At 38.9% G+C, this 24,509-nt stretch overlaps 2 protein-coding genes across 2 annotated transcripts; one reads left to right on the forward strand and one right to left on the reverse strand.

Moving 5' to 3' along the window:
• Positions 1-336: 336 nt before the first annotated feature.
• On the forward strand, positions 337-6,720 carry LOC102808310 (uncharacterized). Its single transcript, XM_078011679.2, has 5 exons — positions 337-475; positions 4,511-4,583; positions 4,806-4,942; positions 5,108-5,207; positions 6,192-6,720. Exons 2-5 carry the CDS (start codon positions 4,556-4,558, stop codon positions 6,371-6,373), a joined length of 447 nt encoding a protein of 148 aa, XP_077867805.1. The 5' UTR covers positions 337-475; positions 4,511-4,555; the 3' UTR covers positions 6,374-6,720.
• A 1,550-nt stretch (positions 6,721-8,270) lies between these two features.
• LOC146735430 (uncharacterized) lies at positions 8,271-9,035 on the reverse strand. Its single transcript, XM_085506073.1, has 3 exons — positions 8,941-9,035; positions 8,670-8,732; positions 8,271-8,480 (listed from the first exon to the last, which is right to left on the reverse strand). Exons 1-3 carry the CDS (start codon positions 8,974-8,976, stop codon positions 8,343-8,345), a joined length of 237 nt encoding a protein of 78 aa, XP_085362199.1. The 5' UTR covers positions 8,977-9,035; the 3' UTR covers positions 8,271-8,342.
• Between the last annotated feature and the right edge of the window lie 15,474 nt (positions 9,036-24,509).

Raw genomic sequence — 24,509 nt, forward strand, 5'->3', positions numbered from 1 at the left:
TGACCTGAAAACAAATTATTTTTTAGTCAGGATTAAGGCTCAGGCCTATAAACTATAAACGTTGATGTTGTTATTTCAGACACGCCCCTTTTCTGACCTGTTCTAAAACTATGCTTGTCATTCGCCCTCAAGCGTAATGCTATTGTTCGAACCGCCAATAAAATGTCTTGTTGCATTTCAGCACACTGACTTTCCAAAACCCATAGCCACTATGCGTTTCTCTATTATTGTCACATTAATGCACGTACTCCCCCTAATGACGACACCATAGTCGAAGTGAGTATTGTCGCTAATATTGTTGTCGATGGGACTCATTATGCACGTGGTTCGACGCATGCGCTGAAACATACAAAAAAAAAACGAGTTGCTGAAACTTAGTTTTAAATACTGGTGGAAGATACAGCGTAGTCCCAAACAGCCCTGGCATTGATTGATGTGACAACCATCTCGAAAGAAAACTAATACTGTATACAAGGTAAATGTCACAATTATGAAACTTTTTGTTGTTAATTTAATTAATTTCTAATCTCGTTTCGTGTTATATGTGTTTATTTATGATGTGATTAAGAATTGTAGTAGTGTTGTACTGCTAACACTGCGCTGTTATTTCGATTTTGATGATGTTGAATTTGTGTATTGTCTCAAGTGCAGCAGTCAGACCTTGCGCACGCTTCGGCATATATCTAAAGTGACGTCATAACTTTGCGCGATATTCGACAAGTATCATGTTATTTTCTTTCATTATAATCTACCATAAACAGTTCTGCAACATACGTCAATAACACAAGTACCACTTACATACGGGATCTCAATGAGCAAGGCAGCGTATTAATGGAATATGTGGGTATGTTTCTGGGTTTATATGTAAGATAAACTGAGAATTTGAAATCTGACTCGAATATCGTCTAAGGCGTTGTGAAAGAGTATTCTGTGTTATCCAGATTTGGCAGTGCTCCTAAAACATATCAGTTTCGTTGAAGGAATGAGTGATTGTAATGTTTAGTTCACTTCTCTAAAGGTAAACCCGGATCTCCGGGTTCAAATGCCATCTGTTGACGTACCTTGTGATTACGGCATTGTATTGGCGCGTTATTTTGAAGTTACCTGATGCCCACCATATCCTCACAATCAAATACTATACACATTGATATTCTTTTGGCGACCAGCTCGTCTAAGATTGCCCTTAATCTTTGTGTGTGTGGGAGGGGTGCGTTCGTGTGTGTGTGTGTGTCTTCACGTATTAACGTTTCTGTTATTTTTTTGGCTGGCCAATTATTGCAATTTTCTTCTAACTTGACAGGCAGGTCACTTTTCACCTTCACTCTAGTTACGTGATAAAATCTGAAAAAAAAATCCTGGCCGATTGCTTTCATGGCAACAGCCAAAAAACTTATGTTTGAATTCCTTAGTGCCAAATGGATCTACTTCTACAAATCCAGGAGTAAAAATCTCGGACATATCTCATTCTACTTAGTTTGAGTGTGAACACAAAGTTACTCTTTGTATTTTTGATATATTTATTTTAATCACCAAGAAATTTTACCTCAAAGTTTGGGTAACCAGGAACGGCTTTTTAACTCTTCTGTGATTGTTTTTGCTGGACCGATTTCGTTCATACTTGGTAGACAATACATTTACTCTAGTAAAATCTGAAAAAAATTCCTGGCTCACTGTTGCCATGGTAACAACAACAAACAACTGTTTTTTGATTATTTTCGCGCCAAATGTATCATCTTCTACCAGTCTTGTAATAGTAGTGTTCAAATGATCATGCTTTTATTTTGGCGCCGACATTGTTCTCTGTATAATCGTAAGTCCCAACGAATCTAGAAAATACATTCGGAAATTGGTCGGACAAATTTGTCATCTTATCGAAATCTGAGTTAAAGGTTCAATTTGCGTGAATATAATAACAATAACAGCAAAAGACGTGATAGTAATAAAGTGAAATGACTTCGGAAGACTGAATTCTCTTTGTGAACTTCGTACATGGGGCCCGCTTTTAGTTATAAGCCGACGTTAGTTCTACGTTCATGTCCTACCCTGACAACAGCCGAAAACATGTGGTTCGTTCTATAAAAGAAGCGGATCGCTAATCAGCTTACTGGTTTGTATCTGTACTTGCCACAGCTCCTAAAAAGCGCGTTGACGTCATTGTTTAAGCATGACAATTGTATATTAGTTTTAAGTCACAACGTTATACGTTTTCAAAAACTACACAGTATTAGCACTCTAAATAGTATATTCTATGTTCACATTAGTAATAAGATAAAAAGTTCACTTTGCCCTGTTAACCCAGTATACAGTGGATTTTTAGACTGAATGTTGAGTTTTGAATGTTCCCTTATGTACAGCCATTGCCATATGTTTTTACAAGATATAATTGTTCAATGTTGCTACTGTAAAAAAGGCAAGGATTTTGATAATAAGTTTGAACAACCCATAACTAATTTCATGCGTATTGCTTGTTTTCTAATATATGCACAAAAAAATGTTTGCAGATGCAAAAGCAAAATCCATTTTTTTTACAAATTACAAATTTCAAATTACACGTATCACAATAATAGCATTGCTTCATAGGTTTTAAGGAAAAAAATAAACACAGAAATAATATTATAATATGAATAAATCCTTGTTGTGAAATATATGTTTACAAATACTTGGCATCGAATCCTGGTTTAATTTTCAAATGACTATGACACTGATGTTCTAAACGAGAAAATGAAACTTATTCGGAAAAGGTCACATAATCGATTGACCCCTACCAAATTACTTGTCTTTGTTCTTGTTGTTGTGGGAATTCATTCATAATTAATTTTCACAGCATATAGAAATGTGTCTATTGTTTTGAAATGTGATTGTTTGATTCTGTGAGAGGATTTACAACATTCGGGATGTATTGTATTTAAGTATTGAGTGACAGTGCAAATATACCAATATGTGCAACAACTATGTGTCACACGCAACGTAATATTACCGTAATTGGTATAGTACAGGTGTGATGGTTCAAATACCAAAATGGCAACAGTAACAGAAAGACTTCCCTGGCGGCGATGATAAAATACGAACACGGAGCCAACAGATGAGGTTTCAACTGGTACTAGTATTATTATACTCTGCAAACATCAAGTACAATAACGCGGTAAAACTCCACTACTCCAATAACTAGATACTTAAACTCCAATACAATGTAACGAGATCTCCGATCTGATCTCAGTGCTGAACAACTCTCCTATATATACCCACACTCTCTATAAATAGACCATTACATCAGCATACATAATGAGTCTGGAATTTACTATAAATTTCTAGAATGTTCCATTACCTTCTATTGCCTCCTACAGTGTTCTATTACCTATTCAACCAGTTTCTAAAAAAAATCTAGAATATTCCACCCAGACACAGTACGGTTCTAGAACATTCTCAGTGACACGGAAGTGGTAAATAAGTCGTATGCGACACTATAAAATTTGCGTCTCATTTGTTGAGTTATTCTTTCCAATGTAAAACTTACTTTTCAAGCCGAGAAATTCAATAATTATGTGGGTCAAAAGTACAAAGTCGTTAAAATCACGTAAGATTATTTCTTCTTCATTGCTTTGTTATTCGTCTGGGTAACTCCATTTAATAGTTCGTTGATTGTTTGCAAAGAAGCTCTAACTCAAGCGTGACTTAAGACTGTTTCATTGGTTTAATTATTATAGAATCCCGGATCTCCGGGTTCCGTCAATGTATTCAGCCGTACATTCGGAACACGTCATTGCGTATTCCATGAAGCGGAACCGGATGTACATCTCAAAATTTGTTTGAACAAACGTAAAAGCAATAAAAAATACAATAACTCTTTCAGGTGAGCAGTATTGAAATAGCTTACTTTAAAAACATTGTCATTCATTTGTACTTTTGAAACTTCACGCTGTCGCAAACAATACAAGAATAAAACTAAAAATCACTGATATACAAATAAAAACAAATAACAAATCTATGACATTATGTTGTCAAATCACAATCGTTTAATGATTGAGCTTGAATACGAGCACACCTTCCAAGACAATGTTCACCTTTGTACAGGTATTATAGTTGCCAGGGGAACTCAGTATAACATAGTTCTATGCACAGGACATGTGTATTGTTCAATACAACAAGAAAACACAGTACACTGGGAGATTAGTTGTGCGGAGAGTAACATCATTGTAACAATGCCAACTTGGATTACGTTGTCTAAACGATGCATGGTTCATTTGCATATGTTTGATTAATTCAAGTAGTAAAATGTTTATTATACATTCAACAATGTATGGTCTAACCGCATTATTTGTATCGAACTTTGTCGTCAAATGATTTCCAATAGAATAAAACGCACATTTTCAAGTTATCTTTCATAACAGAACTTACTATTATATTTGAATGACAATTTTAGGAGGGTAGCAATCGGTAAAATATTTGTTAATATATGGATATCGTTGTAATTGAAATAATAGTGTTTTAATGACTTTTCTTTTTTCTTAAGGTTGCTGTTTAAAGAAACGGATTACAGTATTTTGCAGATTGCAGAATGAAAGTCATTTTATTTTTTGTGTTAGGTAAGAAAAACATGAAATGTTTACAACGTGTTGGTAGAATGTCATCGATAATTAATAATAATGAATATCATATGAAAGTATAATGTTGTAGCACATATGTATATGAATAAATTTTAAGGCAGCTCAATTATATATTGCAAATACTGAGATGTAATTATGTGTTTGATATATTTACACATGTCACTACGCCATACGTGTAATAATATATTATTTCTACCATAGCCATAGTGTGCCCATCTATAGCATTGGAGTGTTATAGTTGTACAACACTTGCCGGGTTGAACCCATACTGCCAGACTGATTTCCGCTACGATACCATATCATGTGATATATATGATTATAATGACCCTAGGTGTGCGGTAAGTTTGCTAATATTTCTAACATAAAAAATAGCAAACATTTGATGAAATAATGAAATGTTGAATTATTTCGTGTTTTTTTTTTGTGTATATAAATATATATATAGAGAAAAAGACAATAGTGAGTCATTTGGTATTTAAGGTCTTGAAACTCTTTTCTTACAGGTGAGCAACATAATTAATAATGGGGAGGTTACTCTGTTTACTCGTGCATGTATCGATCGAAGTTGGTGTGACGCATATGAAGGTTCTCAGACAGCAGGAGGTGGGTTTATTACAAATGTTAACACATATAAGTTGTTAATTATGTTTACAATCACAATCAATTGATCTGCGTAAAACAATTTCCAATAGCAAAACGAAAATAGTATATGGTGGTGGAGTCCCTGATGTCATTCAGAATAAGCCAGTATTTGTTATGTGCAATGGAACCATATGAGGACAGCTTCGTTTCTCGTTTATCAGAGCATTGCCTATTAAAGCAGAGTTCATCCCATTAATGTCTAAAATTCGACAAACCTAGTATGTTTACTATCTCCTGTGATACTTCTTTTGCGGTCGGCTCTTCAGAAGATGTAACGTCGATCAAATTAGTCAGATATATTTCATTATTAATTGGGATTCCCACCGCCGTAATAATGTCGAACATTGTTTTGACAAATTTTTTGTCGTTATCTATCAATAAAATTTATTATGGTCCGAGTTTGAACGTCGACTCATCGTGGATGTGGACAGCAGTTCTAGTACTGTTTGTCTCATTGATGCTTTCTACAAAAACGGGAACGACGAACATTATTGAAGTTTCGTTCTCATGAGTTTTCTCAATTTCGCGTGGAAACGGTAAACGTCACTTATTGTTTTCTGGTAAATTTAGTTGTAATCTACTGTGGTAAAAAAAAATCTGATATTTATTGCGACAAATGTTTGTTATTATACAATACTTTTATCGAATGTAGCCATAAGTAAACAATAGTCGCGGACAGTCCTTTGTGCAGCTAAATTAATTTTTATTTTACGTATAAGTCGGGAAGCTACGCTTTAATAAAATAAGATTTCAATGGTGTCATGCAACCAACAATGATATGTTATGTAACATAATGTATTCAACCAATAAAGTTAGTGTTTAATTCAACCCATAGTAGATATATAGAGGTAAATAAAACAATATTCATATCGATATTGGTGGACTTTGTTACCGCGTGTTACAATACAATAATTGTGTGTAATCTATTGGTGTATTTTTTCACAGATTTGACCGTCTATAATACTTGTTGCAACACTGATTTTTGTAACGATGGTATGAGTAGTGGCGGTGGTAATAATGGTGGACATGATGATGGTAATCGATATTATTGGAATTCTGCAACAATTATTTCAGAGAATTACAAGCTCAGTGGTATGATCTTGCTGTTGATGCGTTTCATATTTTGAAATATCAATGTACGTAAATAACGCCCCCATGCGGCCATACTGATATGCATGTATTGTGTCACACTTTTTCCAATATAATAAAGTATAACATTATCCAAGATTGCTGGTAATTACTGGTAGTTGGTATCAGATATATAACGCATTGTAAATTTCAAACGTGACTGGTACTTGACATATTCAGAAAATATTATGTAAGCGATTGTAGATGTAGTGTAAGAGCTTTTTATAAATGTGTTTATTATTAATATGTTTGTATTGCTAGAGGTTGCATATAATACAGTGTATATTGTGCTTAACAAATGTTCAATATTTTATTGTAAATAAAAATTGCCCAAATGTGTAAGTTAGTTATTTCGGAGAGTTGACCGTCAATTAACTGAACAAGTTAAGTATGCCTGTATAGACAGGCAACGTTAACACTAATTTCATCTCTGAAGGCAACAGTCTTATTTGAGTAGAAACAAATGCGATCATCAAAAGCTAAAGAACGTAAATTGTATTATCTGGATATGGTTCGACGTCACTATTATCGGAGAATGCCAGTTGTACTTCAACCCTATTAGAACAATAACCCAATTTATGGCACTATGGACTTATAAATAGTACTACTTCACACAACTGCTTAATATTTTGCTGGACAAAATTCATATAACAAATAATTTTCAGCTTGACGATAACGCACATGCTTCAATATAGCAATGACACTGCGGTTTGCAATATTGTTTGTTACTTGGCATTAGTCTGAGTGATACTTAATAATATAGCTTAGTTGAAATATGACGCTACAAAATTATGGTTAATGTTCTTGGCATGCGATATTAAACAATTTAATATAGAATCTTGCACACCGGCGGAAATAACACAATTTGTTTATCAGATAATGAGCAAATTTGATTCCCTGACCTCAAACATTTAACATCTCATTAAAATTTGTACTCACTCATTCCATAAACAAAAATGATAGCAGACAATCACTAACACGCAACAAGACGCATTTATCATCAGACCAAAATAAAATACTGCAGCGTAACTACAGCGCAGGTAATTATATTGCGTCAATGTGACTAAACCAATTTCATCATGTGGTGACAGGTCATATCGCGTAAAAGCGTTTCAAAAATTCCTTTGCTATAAGCATAAAACTATTTTGAAAATTTATCTCATGATATATATATTAAATGATCAAAATCTGAATAATTAGAACACATTCAACTCAAAATTTTCAAAACAAACTCTTTAAAGAATATACCTCTCAAAAATAGTCAAACCTTATTTGAATAGAATTCATTCATAAATCTGTGACAGATTACAATGGAAGCCATCCAATCATGTGCAGCGTTACAGAAACAACTATCATGTTACACTTCCCAAAAATTGTTGGTACAGTGTGCAAGCAAAAAATACAATATATACAATACCTGTTACTTCAATATGGAATGGTATAATGCTATAACGGAAGACTGTTTTTGGCAGCTATTTATTTATTTATTTATTTATTTATTTATTTAATTTATTTAATGTATTTAATGTATTTAATTTATTTATTTATTTATTTATGTTCGTCATCACAGTAGAAAATAAATTATAGGTGTTCCACCTTGCATCTTGAGTAGTTGCCTTTACTGGAATGTCGGGTATTTTCAAACCCCTTTAATTGCAGGATTCGATAGGACAACTACTTAGAGAGAATATGCAATCATGTCTGCTAACATTTCATTCAACTCAGGAGAACGGTGATTGAATCTCTAAACGACAACGAAAATCAACGACAGGGTTTGAATCCTGGGTTAGAGCGTGTCGTTGTCGATTTAGACCGAAACCTGATTGAGTCGTTATTTGACTTGTACGTCACTACGTTCAGCAATTATTATGTAACCGGTAGTAATGTACATTACAATTCTGCTATGGCCTGTGTGTATTTATTACATTAACATATTTGCTCTACTGGTCTTTAGTAGTTTTAGAGATTTCATGCAATATTATTCACCAAAGATGCAAATATACCGCCATCCTTCCTCAACAGATTCTGTGGCGTATCGTATTCAGCAATTTCACCATCATTTAATACCAATACCCTGTCAGAGTTAAGAATTGTAGGTATGCGATGCTGTGAAAACACAAGAAACAAGAAGTCAATTTATGTGCTAAGGGATTATATATATGGTCAACATTTTGTCGTAACCGAAATGGTACAGAACATATTGCGTGTACATATACAAATAGGATATAAATACTAAAACATGAATTTGTTTTCACTGATATGTACGGCATGGCTACGACTCTAAGCATTACTTACAGCTATAGTAAGAACTGTGTTATCACCAAATGATGTAGCAATGACATGCTGCAAGCTGACATCCTGTGGATATATTGAAGTGCAGGTTAATCAGGGGAGAACTTCTTAATACAATAAGGTTTATGTTTCCTGTTCAGCACGAATATCTTGTTTTATCAATAGCTGAACAGAAACGTACACAAATCAGAGTATTTAGTCAAAACTAATTGATAAATTTGCGGTAGGTAGTAACACTATTGGATACTTGTTGTTTATTGTTGTTGTAACTTACAGTGTGTGGGTCGATTGATGCGGTGGCTTCGTCCATAATCAAGATAGAACATTTGCGCAGAAACGTCCTCGCCAGACAAAAGAACTGTCTCTGTCCAGCACTGAAATTGTTGCCCCCTTCTTGGACTATAGCATCTGGAAGACATGCATTACAATTACAAAATGAATCATGCTATTTGGAAGTACTATTATGTATGTCCATGTTTTCTCACGAATGGCGAACGACAAACATTTCATATTTGTATGCATAATACCAATTACCTAATTGTCCTTCCAGCTCAACAACACAGTCTTTTACATGCGCCATCTCGAGGGCATTCCATAAATCCTGATCGTTATGTTCACCAGTCGGATCTAGGTTAAATCTAATGACAGGATTTATTTTTCAGTAAAAACACAACCGATGAATCTTGTTTTTGAGTATCTTGTACAGTAAAAATAATTCACGTTAATTATAATCGACTGGATCACACGTGTCTCTCAATTTGCTGATGCAAAGTTGTTTTTTTGTGTAATTAGATTAAGGGTTTATAGAATATTTGATTATCAGTATTCTACTAACAATATGTTATATAATTATTATCTAGGGTATTTAAAGAAGAATACTATTTACATTGCATTACTAATCTGAATAGATGTTTATGGTGCCTTTCGTCGGGAGTAATTTAAGACAAAATCATGTTAAACAAAACAATCACGGGGAGATAATTAGACATGGGATCAGGTGATTTAAAGATCTGAAACTGGTGCAATCTAGTAACAAACGCTAATACATATGCAAATTACAGGCCCGTAGTTTGGGGGAACCCCCTAAATTTTGTAAGTGAATAGAATTATGATCGTAGATTAGAACATAATGAACAGTATTAATTAAAATATTTGTCATCGTTTAAATCACTTGACTCAGTGAGGTAACTATCAGACTCAGCCGAAATTGTATAATAATTACGGATTTTAAATGTCAAGGGTGAAGTTACGCCGTTTCAGCTCAACAGCAGCAAATAAAAAAGTTGTTTTAAATGGGCAAGCTTTTATTCGGTGATTCCGCTCGGGTGCAATGAAGATCGCGTTCAAGCAGCTAATGTTAGATATTAAAACAACATTGAAACAATAATGTAATGGTAGTCATTCATTGAAGGATGTGTTGCCGTTTGTCTTATGCTCGTGTTCGCTCAATTACTAAAGTATGGGGATCGAACGGGATTGATACGACAACACGACACAGTACTTTCCTAATTTGGTTCATTAGTTTTGTTTTCTTCAAGATAATGATGGCATAAATACTGTTTTGTTATGTGTATCAGCCAAATGTAGTCAACTTATTGTATTAGTGCGTGTAGCCTGTGTTATTGGACAATAGTGTACAGCTACGGGTTAAACAGATCATTAAAAAAATGATTTAAGAAAGATTAATCATCACATCTTGCAGCCAACAATTTACCCCACAGTGTTGCTTCAGCACTGAAACTGTGCGATGAATCATATTTTTCAAACATATTTTTTACACGTTTTTTTTTGTGATGTCTTAAAAAATTTATTATATTTTTAGTGGGTTCATACAAAACAGATGTAGTCATTGAAGTCTAGTGAGACCGCTGCTAAACTGCCACTGTATGCATATTATTTTACCGTCCTCTAAAAACAGATTTACAATGAACCAACAAATTTACATACTGTAAGAAACTTGGTAGTATGCCATTGGTTAGTGCATTTAATTTGTTTGATGCAATCATTGTGCCAGCTATTTCTTATGGTAGGGATATGGGTGATACTTCGGAAATCGAGAGGGTACAGACAACATTTTGCAGATAATAGTTGCGCAAACAATGTAGCGATGTTGGACGAATGTGGAAGGTTGCCATTATGCAGTGGATATTTCAAGCGCTGTATCTCATATTGGTTAAAATTACTTGAAGTAAAAATAGCTGGAACCCCACAGCATGTTATATCATTCTTAAACGATTGGACAAGACCAGCAGACTTACTTGGAAAACCCACATAAAAATCTCCTGTTCAAATATGGTTTCGGCATTGTCTGGCTTGAAAAACAAGTTAGAGATACTGCAAAATTCTTAGAGATATTTACTCAAAGAATAAAAAATTGTTGTCAGCAAAAGAATGCCATGCCTAAATTTCACAATCATCCAGGCTGTGAACTTTCGAAAAAATCAAAGTAGTATTATAACCTGGAAGATTTATTGGCAAGCAATTATAGACTAAAGTATTTATGACGAGTTTGTGCTGTTTTGGCCATAAACACAATGTTGAATTAGGCAGACATACAAAAATACAGTTAGATCAATAAATTTTTTGTTTTTGCAATGATACGTTTGAATTTAGCATGGTAGAGAATGAAATTCAATTTGTTTTTATATGTCCATTATATAATGATCTAAGGGCTGATCTTTTGTCAATAACCCTATGCAATTATGCAAATACTGACAATCTAGGCTTACTTCGTCGCTACACAAACTGCCACACCATATATCAAATAGCTCTGTATCTTTTATAAGTTTTCAAGCGACGAGATGAATATGAAGCCAGCTTAACTTAGTACCATATGTTTACATGGATTTTGTATTGTTTTTAAAACGTGATATGCACTTTTCTACCCATTACATTTTGTACGATGGGCTGAGGCCGTGTACAGAAATAAAATTACATAATAAAAAATTTACTAATATTAAAATGAATAATTGTAGACAAATTTCGACATGAAATCGTGTCACTTTTATGTCCGCTAACATCTGCGAAGAACGAAAAAAATCTTGAGTAGCATTCTACCTTAAAATGCTTAGACAATAATGCTAAGATACGTACAGTCTTGTCTTTTTTGTGTACAACATTTTGCCGTGGTGGATAAAGGGTGTGGGTGTGTTTGTCTGTGGGTGGGGAATGGCTCAGGGCCCCTTCTCAAAATGGTAAAATAGTTCAAAGATGTTATGTGAAATAACTTACCAACGTAACACAAAGTAAACCAATTGAATTTAAAACCGAGAATATAAAAATGTCTGTAACAGAGCTCAATTTTTGAATATTATAAAATTCACATGTTTCACATCAAATATATTATTGTTGTTTCGAACCCCCTATTCAAAAGTTCTGGCTACGGGCCTGAATTAGTTGCAAAGTATTGATTATATCTGCTTGACGCTCGTTTTTTTTTTACTGCCACAATGTATGTTTTCCATACGCATTGACACAAATAATTGCACTGTGTTAATACATGTACATACTTAATCCTAAACCACTGTCTGTCGCTTATAGTGTTTATATACTGTCACAAGGTTCCAAAATTCATATGTAATTTCAGATCATAGCAATGTAATTATTATAAAATTAATTCCATGAAGCATGCAAATTAGCAATGATAAATATAACCTGGGCAGAATAATCCCAGCAACGAATTGTGTTGAGTATGTGGGACGTCGATTCCCTACTCAAAGTGAAATGCACGTACGTCTGCTAATTTTAAGTGGAGTAATAAGGACGCCACCAATGTCAACGAACCAACTAATTGCTTACTGAAAAGGATCTACATGCTAATTGTCTGTTATGCTAATTCATGCATGGTATTTAATGAATGGAAAAATATATTGTCAACGTCTTTCCTGCCACGCAGTTGCCGAGTGTGCACATCATTCGTGCGTCGGAAGGCCCGGCTCTTTTATCCTTTGTCAAGAAATCGCCATGGATGCAGTCTTCTAGTGAATGTCACCAATGGTTTTGCGAGCTGAGTACATTTCCTAGGAACTGACGCATTACTCTAAGCCACCTTGCCAAGAAGCCTTTGGTTCGTCGAGTGTAACCGGTTCAACGCTCCGTTGCTAGCTGGAATAGGGCATGTCCATCTCCACTTCGACAGCGTGCACAGCAGGTCTACGCTTCCACATGAACTGTACTGTCGACATGGTATGCATAGTGATTATTTCAGAATTATTTTAGAGTCGTAGTGTTATTTTGTTCAATGCTTTGTTGGGTTTCATACTTTTGCCAACTCTGGTATGAACGGTTCACTTAGTTGAAATACCAAATAGTTTTGTTAAACTCTACATATTTTTCTTACTTTTGGCTCTACATACTCCAGTCACTTGTCACTCGTGACTGGAGCTTGAAGCCGTGTGTATATATCAGTTGTTCCGTATATGCCCTCTTTGTATTATTTTCCCCGTTTATTTATAGTTATGTTATTAAATATTGAGTTGAAAGTTAATACATCTTCGTGTTGTCATTGCGAGCGTGTGTGTCGAATTCGTGTACATTTCCAAACCTGGTCACTCCAATAATGGGTAAAGAACCCACAACACAAGGCAAGGTCTTTTTGGTCCTCATTTGGCTACCATTATTAATTAACTGAAAACAAGCCTTGTGACATGTACCTTGTAGTGTTTTATGCAATTCAACATGTATCTTATACCTTGTGGTATTCCATATAATTGACCACAACTTACCTAATAGTACCGGAGAATAGAACTGGATCCTGTGGAATTAAGGATATTCTGCTACGGAGAGTGGACAATGGAACTTTCGATATGTCAATATCATCGATTGTGATCGTTCCTGGAAAACCGTAAGGATTTATAACAAATGATTACTGACAGTGAATGTCATGAATAGTATAAGGAAAGTATTTTGTACCTCTAACTCTATCTTCCAGCGGTTCCTAATTTAATTGTATATGTCTCCTCATAAGGACACTTATAGTGGCATATACAATCAAATTGGAGGGGACTTGAGAGTTAGGATTAGGGGAACAAAAGAAAAAGGTCCCATATATCCTACGTTTGATACATATTTGTTTGTAGCGTATTTTGAATGCTCACCTTTGATCACGTCAATCAATCTGAAAAGCGTTAAACTAAGTGATGTTTTGCTACTTCCAGTACGACCACATATTCCAATCTTGTGAATAATAAAGGAATGCGTATGTTACAAATACAAGGTGATACGTAATTCACGGCAAACGGAAACGCGTGTTAATTACTCGGTATTTCAGTGTCTCAGAATGCTGAAATATACCACTATGTTATGGTATAACTAGCCGCATGGTCAGAATTGTCGTTATAAATTTCATCACACAAAATCAGATAAATATGTATATTGTACAATTTACGACAAACTGAAAAACAGATTTCGGGGAAGTAAGTTGTTGGAGCGTTCTGTATTATTACCAGCATGTATTCGAATGGATGAAGGCATTTTATTATCCAGGAAGAGTTCACAGATTTGTTTTCCCTCAATATTACTGCAATAAATATAGTACACACCTTTTCACCTGGTCTAACATGAACGTTAATTTGTTTCAACACTGGCTCCAGCCCGTCCGCATACCGCGCTGTAACATTTCTTATACTGATTGAAGCTTTGATTGGCCAATTAGCTGCTGGTTTTAAGGTTCCTGCACAGAAATATACACTCGTTAGAGGAAGCTTATACATTTCATTTCGTACTCGACTTGTGACAAGATAACTCTGGTTGAGTAGAGGCATATGGCAATATGCCTAATGAGGCACATTCGTGTGAGTATTTTTGAATTTAATTTGAGGTAAAAATTAGCACGAACTTTGAGTAGCTTTTTTGTTAATCCGATGTTTTAGATACTGTATCTCAGAAAGTACCATGAGAATTGGATAATAGTTTTTTCATAGATTTTTCTGTGAATACAGGAGATTAGTGTATGTACGTTCTTGAATCCGGAAACGAAACTGATTTTACACTGTTTAACACATAAACATGATATGCTTAATACATTGACATATCATTTCGTAATATCCTCTTTATACACACAATTTTAATCTAAATATGATGACATACCTTCGTCTTTTTCAGTAGCAAGTTGCGAATATTCAACAACACGTTCGGCGTCATTGACGTACATTATCATATTGACCATGTATATTATCAAAACCACAAGAAATTGCGTTGCCTAACAACCAATCAAGAAGTAATATATGTATATAATATTAAATAAAGACCTATTATATATATAATAGGTATAAGCAAATATTCTCAGTGTTATGCATTATAAATATGAAACGTGGAATTTGCACAGTGTGTGATTTTTTTTAGTATTATCAGGGTTACATAATATGACAAACCGTTTTTCATTTGTTGTAACTATCAACTAATATCATTATTTCATTGTGAATTGAGTCTAAATTAAGAGCCATGTATGCTTACTGACCAATAATCCCGTGGCAATGGCAAGTCCTGCATCGCTTGGATGAAGAAGACCGTTCATGGACAAAAGCAATGCAACGATTCCAATAATCACAACACCTACCGTACCAATCATAGTCTAAATAAATAAAATATAGACCAGGTAATAGCTTATCAAAATTATGGTACTTCGTGGATTTGTTTGTATTTTCTAACGTTAATAATAATAATCGGAATGATGTTAAATCGACAAGAAGCTATCGTTGGAATGTGTATTATTATTAAACACAATATCACAAGCTATTTAAATAAAAACTGGCTGCATTTCGTATACAACCACAAACTGAACAATACTATACTCACAATCCGCCAACCAACCAGTTCTATGAATGTAAAGTAGTATATTTGACATAAATTGTTTTCTTCTATTACATCTACCATACGCTTCAAGAATCTTTTACCGGCTCTGCAACAATGTGTATTATTAAGACTTATCTAATTACTAAGGTGGTCGTCGTGCTATGTCCTGTTCGATATGGGACTCATAGTGACGTACACAACTCGTTAAAATACAATGTTTGTTTACATGAAATTCGTACACGTGCTGCGCGACGACCATCGTCCTTTATCTAGTCAATTCGACAATTCATTACATATGCAAATTGTATTTTGAAACATACATTGTGTTTACCTGAATGCTCGTATGGTCGATAATCCTATGCACGTTTCAGTTGCATGTGCAAGAACTGTCGAAAGTGTAGTACTGTCCAGTCGCCTCAGCTCCCTGATTATACATACAATGAATAAATAAGAGCGGTATTAAATACCCATTGCATATGCTAATGATAATATTCTAGTAATGTGTGCATTCAAAGTTGTTCACAAAAATTTACTTAGTACTTTACCAGATACTGCAATATTTAATATTTGCTTTCGTAAAACCGGTATTGAGTCAGTAATTTGGAACAATAATATATACGCGCCCGGATTACCAGCTCTGTGTTCACTGTTTCTGTCACAGGTCTCGACTCCTCCATACTTCGCTTGTATAATTTCTTTTGGTTAGTGATTTTCTTGGTGATATCGTTGCTTAGACATTAAACAAGCACGTTTGATATTTTCCCTCGCTACGCCCTCGAGTAAATATCAATAACATTTCTTACAAATTCACGCCGTATTTCCGGTGATAGCCGCGAATGTCTTGAAATTAAAGATTATTTAAATATTGTATATTGCATTTAAAGTAACACAAATTTATATTCTAATATTACCTTGGCAGTCGTACACTTCTGTTAATGTACACCGAAAATGTCAGCACTATTAGCACCATAATTATAATCAGATACGGTGAAATAATCATATTCACTAAGAATGTACTTGTAAGCTGCACCCCGACACTCATCATTCCATTAAGAATAATCCACAGCTTCTACAATGTGATATAAGGTCATTAAATGATACAGATCTATGACTTAAGGTTTTATTAAAAAATCATCATGATCATAATGCAATATGTATGTGGCACGTACACTCCGTACACACACTACACATTCAGAAGCTAAATTTACTTAAATAATATGCAAATGACCCATATATAATATACATACTGTGCGTCAAACTATTTTCTATTTAAATATTGCTACTTATTAATAATAATAATAATTTGTGGTTAAGAACAATAAAGAAATAAAATATGGAAAGAAAGAAATATGACTTACTAAATCCACTGACATCGTATCGTTGGAGAATCTATTAAGAATTCGACCCACTGGTGTTGTATGGAAGAACCGAATCGGCGCATGACCGACGTTGTGCAGCATCAACATGAAAAGCCTTTTTGCCGCTGACAATGAGAATACAGCTTGAAATGTATTGGTTAGCATCGTCATTACAATGATTATGATTGTCACTGTAGCATACCGTGGTAGGTAGTAGTCGACCAACGAATCCTGTTCATACTGGATAAAATATTTGTTTTTTGTAATACATGTAATATATAGGCATATAATATTTGCCGGCGTTTTGTGTTTTTTTAGCGACGTACCTGTGTTCCTGTAATGCTCTCCTGACCAGCGGTCGACCAAGCTGACAATATCAAATTGTTAATAACAACTGCGGCAAGTTGTAGAACAAAACAAACAACAATAACAGCAACACGTGAGAGTTTCATTGCTTTAGCATACGAAGTAATCACGTTCCATGGCACACCCCCTGTCTTGCGTTCTTCCTCGACAATTAGAGATGCTATCATGGCGGATAAATGAAACCAGACATTTATAATTTATAGAAAATACTACTAGTAACAAATGTTGAAAACAGGTCCGACTGTTTGAGACTAGTATTTCAACGTTTCAATTGTTATGAAAATGCGTCATATAGAAAATAATTATTATCATTTCTAATGAGTGTCAAAAACACTTGCATAGCGCGTCTGCACTTAGACAGGTAAAATAAATAATGTCATGACGTAGGCCTGCACAAAAACGCAAACGTGGTCCGAATAAAACTCACCATTTACGTTTGATGTTGCCATATTGGGTGCGCTTGGTGGTACTGCCCGGATTTTCGTGTTATTTTTACTTTTATTCCTCCACCTAGGAACATTGTGGTGTAGTGACTGCCACGTCTCGTGTGTTCGCAATTCGTTCAAATCACCTTTGTATGATATGAACCCATTTTTCAAGACAATAATCTGTAAATAAACTCCGTAACAATTAGTGTCGAATGTGTTGATAACATTTGGAGCTGTGTGTTATGATTTATATGTGTTACTTGTGATGCTGCCACCAATTCCCAGATGTAATGGTCGGTACAATAATTAAAGGTTACATCTTGTACAACAATCCAGGAAATTATTTAGACTTAGGCAAGGCTAAGAAGGATAGCAGTATTCTATCCATTCACTGTAGTATATAAGCCAGCCAGTGTTCATGAGCAAGGTATAGTCATGGGCAAGGTATGGTCATGGGCAAGGTATGGTCGTGGGCAGGGTATGGTCGTGGGCAGGGCATGGTCATGGGAAGGGTATGGTCATGGGAAGGGTATGGTCATGCGCAAGGTATGGTCATAGGAAGGGTATGGTCATGGGCAAGGTATGGTCATGGGCAAGGTATGGTCATGAGCAAGGTATGGTCATGGGCAAAGTATGGTCATGAGCAAGGTATGGTCATGAGAAGGGTATGGTCATGGGCAGGGTATGGTCATAGGCAACGTATGGTCATGGGCAAGGTATGTACATGGCCAATGAATGGTCATGGGCAATGAATGGTCATGGGAAAGGTATGTACATGGCCAATGAATGGGCATGGGCAGGATATGGTCATGGGCATGGTATGGTCATGAGCAGGGTATGGTCATGGGCAAGGTATGGTCATGGGCAGGGTATGGTATGGTTATGGGCAAAGTATGGTCATGGGCAAAGTATGGTCATGGACAATGAATGGTCATGGGCAACGAATGGTCATGGGCAAGGCATGTACATGACCAATGAATGGTCATGGGTATGGTATGGTCAAGGGCAAGGTATGGTCATGGGCAAGGTATGGTCATAGGCAAGGTATGATCATGGGCGAGGTATGATAATGGGCAGTGAATGGTCATGGGCAAGGTATGGTCATGGTCATGGTCAAGGTCAAGGTCAAGGTATGTCATGGGCAAGGTATGGTCATGGCCAAGGTATGGTCACGGGCAAGGTATGGTCATGGGCAATGAATGGTCATGGGTAATGAATGGTCGTAAGCAAGGTATGTACATGGCCAATGAATGATCATGGGCAGGGTATGGTCATGGGCAAGGTATGGTCATGGGCAAGATATGGTCATGGGCAAGGTATGGTCATGGGCAAGGTATGGTTATGGGCAAGGTATGGTTATGGGCAAGGTATGGTCGTGGGCAGGGTATGGTCATGGGAAGCGTATGGTCATGGGAAGTGTATGGTCATGGGAAGTGTATGGTCATGAGCAAGGTATGGTCATAGGAAGGGTATGGTCATGGGCAAGGTATGGTCATGGGCAAAGTATGGTCATGAGCAAGGTATGTCATGAGAAGGGTATGGGTCATGGGCAGGGTATGGTCATGGGCAACGTATGGTCATGGGCAATGAACGGTCATGGGCAAGGTATGTACATGGCCAATGAATGGTCATGGGCAATGAATGGTCATGGGAAAGGTATGTACATGGCCAATGAATGGGCATGGGCAGGATATGGTCATGGGCATGGTATGGTCATGGGCAGGGTATGGTCATGGGCAAGGTATGGTCATGGGCAGGGTATGGTTATGGGCAAAGTATGGTCATGGGCAAAGTATGGTCATGGACAATGAATGGTCATGGGCAACGAATGGTCATGGGCAAGGCATGTACATGACCAATGAATGGTCATGGGTGTGGTATGGTCATGGGCAAGGTATGGTCATAGGCAAGGTATGATCATGGGCGAGGTATGATCATGGGCAGTGAATGGTCATGGGCAAGGTATGGTCATGGTCAAGGTCATGGTCAAGGTCAAGGTCAAGGTATGTCATGGGCAAGGTATGGTCATGGCCAAGGTATGGTCACGGGCAAGGTATGGTCATGGGCAATGAATGGTCATGGGTAATGAATGGTCGTAAGCAAGGTATGTACATGGCCAATGAATGATCATGGGCAGGGTATGGTCATGGGCAAGGTATGGTCATGGGCAAGATATGGTCATGGGCAAGGTATGGTCATGGGCAAGGTATGGTTATGGGCAAGGTATGGTTATGGGCAAGGTATGGTCGTGGGCAGGGTATGGTCATGGGAAGCGTATGGTCATGGGAAGTGTATGGTCATGGGAAGTGTATGGTCATGAGCAAGGTATGGTCATAGGAAGGGTATGGTCATGGGCAAGGTATGGTCATGGGCAAAGTATGGTCATGAGCAAGGTATGTCATGAGAAGGGTATGGGTCATGGGCAGGGTATGGTCATGGGCAACGTATGGTCATGGGCAATGAACGGTCATGGGCAAGGTATGTACATGGCCAATGAATGGTCATGGGCAATGAATGGTCATGGGAAAGGTATGTACATGGCCAATGAATGGGCATGGGCAGGATATGGTCATGGGCATGGTATGGTCATGGGCAGGGTATGGTCATGGGCAAGGTATGGTCATGGGCAGGGTATGGTTATGGGCAAAGTATGGTCATGGGCAAAGTATGGTCATGGACAATGAATGGTCATGGGCAAAGAATGGTCATGGGCAAGGCATGTACATGACCAATGAATGGTCATGGGTGTGGTATGGTCATGGGCAAGGTATGGTCATAGGCAAGGTATGATCATGGGCGAGGTATGATCATGGGCAGTGAATGGTCATGGGCAAGGTATGGTCATGGTAAAGGTATGCCATGGGCAAGATATGGTAATGGCCAAGGTATGGTCACGGGCAAGGTATGGTCATGGGCAATGAATGGTCATGGGCATTGAATGGTCGTAGGCAAGGTATGTACATGGCCAATGAATGATAATGGGCAGGGTATGGTCATGAGAAAGGTATGGTCATGGGCAAGATATGGTCAAGGGCAAGGTATGGTTATGGGCAAGGTATGGTTATGGGCAAGGTATGGTCGTGGGCAGGGTATGGTCGTGGGCAGGATATGGTCATGGGAAGCGTATGGTCATGGGAAGTGTATGGTCATGAGCAAGGTATGGTCATAGGAAGGGTATGGTCATGGGCAAGGTATGGTCATGGGCAAAGTATGGTCATGAGCAATGTATGTCATGAGAAGGGTATGGGTCATGGGCAGGGTATGGTCATGGGCAACGTATGGTCATGGGCAATGAACGGTCATGGGCAAGGTATGTACATGGCCAATGAATGGTCATGGGCAATGAATAGTCATGGGAAAGGTATGTACATGGCCAATGAATGGGCATGGGCAGGATATGGTCATGGGCAGGGTATGGTCATGGGCAAGGTATGGTCATGGGCAGGGTATGGTTATGGGCAAAGTATGGTCATGGGCAAAGTATGGTCATGGACAATGAATGGTCATGGGCAACGAATGGTCATGGGCAAGGCATGTACATGACCAATGAATGGTCATGGATGTGGTATGGTCAAGGGCAAGGTATGGTCATGGGCAAGGTATGGTCATAGGCAAGGTATGATCATGGGCGAGGTATGATCATGGGCAGTGAATGGTCATGGGCAAGGTATGGTCATGGTAAAGGTATGCCATGGGCAAGATATGGTCATGGCCAAGGTATGGTCACGGGCAAGGTATGGTCATGGGCAATGAATGGTCATGGGCATTGAATGGTCGTAGGCAAGGTATGTACATGGCCAATGAATGATCATGGGCAGGGTATGGTTATGGGCAAGGTATGGTCATGGGCAATGAATGGTCATGGGCATTGAATGGTCGTAGGCAAGATATGGTCATGGGCAAGATATGGTCATGGGCAAGGTATGGTTATGGGCAAGGTATGGTCATGGGCAAGGTATGGTCATGGGCAGGGTATGGTCGTGGGCAGGGTATGGTCGTGGGCAGGGTATGGTCGTGGGAAGCGTATGGTCATGGGAAGTGTATGGTCATGAGCAAGGTATGGTCATAGGAAGGGTATGGTCATGGGCAAGTTATGGTCATGGGCAAGGAATGGACATGGGCAAGGAATGGTCATGGGCAAGGTATGGTCATGGGCAAAGTATGGTTATGAGCAAGGTATGGTTATAGGAAGGGTATGGTCATGGGCAAGGTATGGTCATGGGAAAGGTATGTACATGGCCAATGAATGGTCATGGGCATGGTATGGTCATGGGCAGGGTATGGTCATGGGCATGGTATGGTATGGTCATGGGCAAGGCATGGTCATGGGCAAGGCATGGTCATGGGCAAGGCATGGTCATGGGCAGTGAAACGTCATGGGCAAGGTATGTACATGGCCAATGAATGGTCATGGGGAATGAATGGTCATGGGAAAGGTATGTACATGGCCAATGAATGGCCATTGGCAGGGTATGGTCGTGGGCAGGGTATGGTCATGGGCAGGGTATGGATATGGTCATGGGCAAGGTATGGTCATGGGCAGGGTATGGTCATGGGCAGGGTATGGTCATGGACATGGTATGGTCATGGGCAAGGTATGGTCGTGGGCAGGGTATGGTCGTGGGCAGGGTATGGTCCTGGGCAGGGTATGGTCGTGGGAAGGGTATGGTCATGGGAAGGGTATGGTCATGCGCAAGGTATGGTCATAGGAAGGGTATGGTCATGGGCAAGGTATGGTCATGGGCAAGGTATGGTCATGAGCAAGGTATGGTCATGAGAAGGGTATGGTCATGGGCAGGGTATGGTCATGGGCAACGTATGGTCATGGGCAATGAATGGTCATGGGCAATGAATGGTCATGGGAAAGGTATGTACATGGCCAATGAATGGGCATGGGCAGGATATGGTTATGGGCATGGTATGGTCATGGGCAGGGTATGGTCATGGGCAAAGTATGGTCATGGGCAAAGTATGGTCATGGGCAAAGTATGGTCATGGACAATGAATGGTCATGGGCAACGAATGGTCATGGGCAAGGCATGTACATGACCAATGAATGGTCATGGGTATGGTATGGTCAAGGGCAGTGAATGGTCATGGGCAAGGTATGGTCATGGTCAAGGTATGCCATGGGCAAGGTATGGTCATGGCCAAGGTATGGTCACGGGCAAGGTATGGTCATGGGCAATGAATGGTCATGGGCATTGAATGGTCATAGGCAAGGTATGTACATGGCCAATGAATGATCATGGGCAGGGTATGGTCATGGGAAAGGTATGGTCATGGGCAAGATATGGTCATGGGCAAGGTATGGTCATGGGCAAGGTATGGTCATGGGCAAGGTATGGTCATGGGCAAGGTATGGTTATGGGCAAGGTATGGTCATGGGCAGGGTATGGTCGTGGGCAGGGTATGGTCGTGGGAAGCGTATCGTCATGGGAAGTGTATGGTCATGGGCAAGGTATGGTCATAGGAAGGGTATGGTCATGGGCAAGTTATGGTCATGGGCAAGGTATGGTCATGGGCATGGTATGAACATGGGCAAGGTATGTACATGGCCAATGAATGTTCATGGGCAATGAATGGTCATGGGAAAGGTATGTACATGGCCAATGAATGGCCATTGGCAGGGTATGGTCATGGGCATGGTATGGTCATGGGCAGGGTATGGTCATGGGCAGGGTATGGTCATGGGCAGGGTATGGTCGTGGGCAGGGTATGGTCGTGGGGAGGGTATGGTCGTGGGGAGGGTATGGTCGTGGGGAGGGTATGGTCATGGGAAGGGTATGGTCATGAGCAAAATATGGTCATAGGAAGGGTATGGTCATGGGCAAGGTATGGTCATAGGCAAAGTATGGTCATGAGCAAGGTATGGTCATGGGCAAGGCATGTACATGGCCAATGAATGGTCATTGGCAATGAATGGTCATGGGAAAGGTATGTACATGGCCAGTGAATGGCCATTGGCAGGGTATGGTCATGGGCATGGTATGGTCAAAGGCAGGGTATGGTCATGGGCAGGGTATGGTCGTGGGCAGGGTATGGTCATGAGCAAAATATGGTCATCGGAAGGGTATGGTCATGGGCAAGGTATGGTCATGGGCAAAGTATGGTCATGAGCAAGGTATGGTCATGGGCAGGGTATGGTCTTGGGCAGGGTATGGTCATGGGCAAGGTATGTACATGGCCAATGAATGGTCATAGGCAATGAATGGTCATGGGAAAGGTATGTAAATGGCCAATGAATGGTCATGGGGAATGAATGGTCATGGGAAAGGTATGTACATGGCCAATGAATGGCCATTGGCAGGGTATGGTCGTGGGCAGGGTATGGTCATGGGCAGGGTATGGTCGTGGGCAGGGTATGGTCGTGGGAAGGGTATGGTCATGGGAAGGGTATGGTCATGGGCAGGGTATGGTCATGGGCATGGTATGGTCATGGGCAAGGTATGGTCGTGGGCAGGGTATGGTCGTGGGCAGGGTATGGTCGTGGGCAGGGTATGGTCGTGGGAAGGGTATGGTCATGGGAAGGGTATGGTCATGCGCAAGGTATGGTCATAGGAAGGGTATGGTCATGGGCAAGGAATGGTCATGGGCAAGGAATGGTCATGGGCAAGGTATGGTCATGGGCAAAGTATGGTTATGAGCAAGGTATGGTTATAGGAAGGGTATGGTCATGGGCAAGGTATGGTCATGGGAAAGGTATGTACATGGCCAATGAATGGTCATGGGCATGGTATAGTCATGGGCAGGGTATGGTCATGGGCATGGTATGGTATGGTCATGGGCAAGGCATGGTCATGGGCAAGGCATGGTCATGGGCAAGGCATGGTCATGGGCAGTGAATGGTCATGGGCAAGGTATGTACATGGCCAATGAATGGTCATGGGGAATGAATG

This window comes from Saccoglossus kowalevskii, chromosome 12 (assembly GCF_978046115.1).
Source record: "Saccoglossus kowalevskii chromosome 12, keSacKowa6.1, whole genome shotgun sequence".
NCBI lineage: Eukaryota > Metazoa > Hemichordata > Enteropneusta > Harrimaniidae > Saccoglossus > Saccoglossus kowalevskii.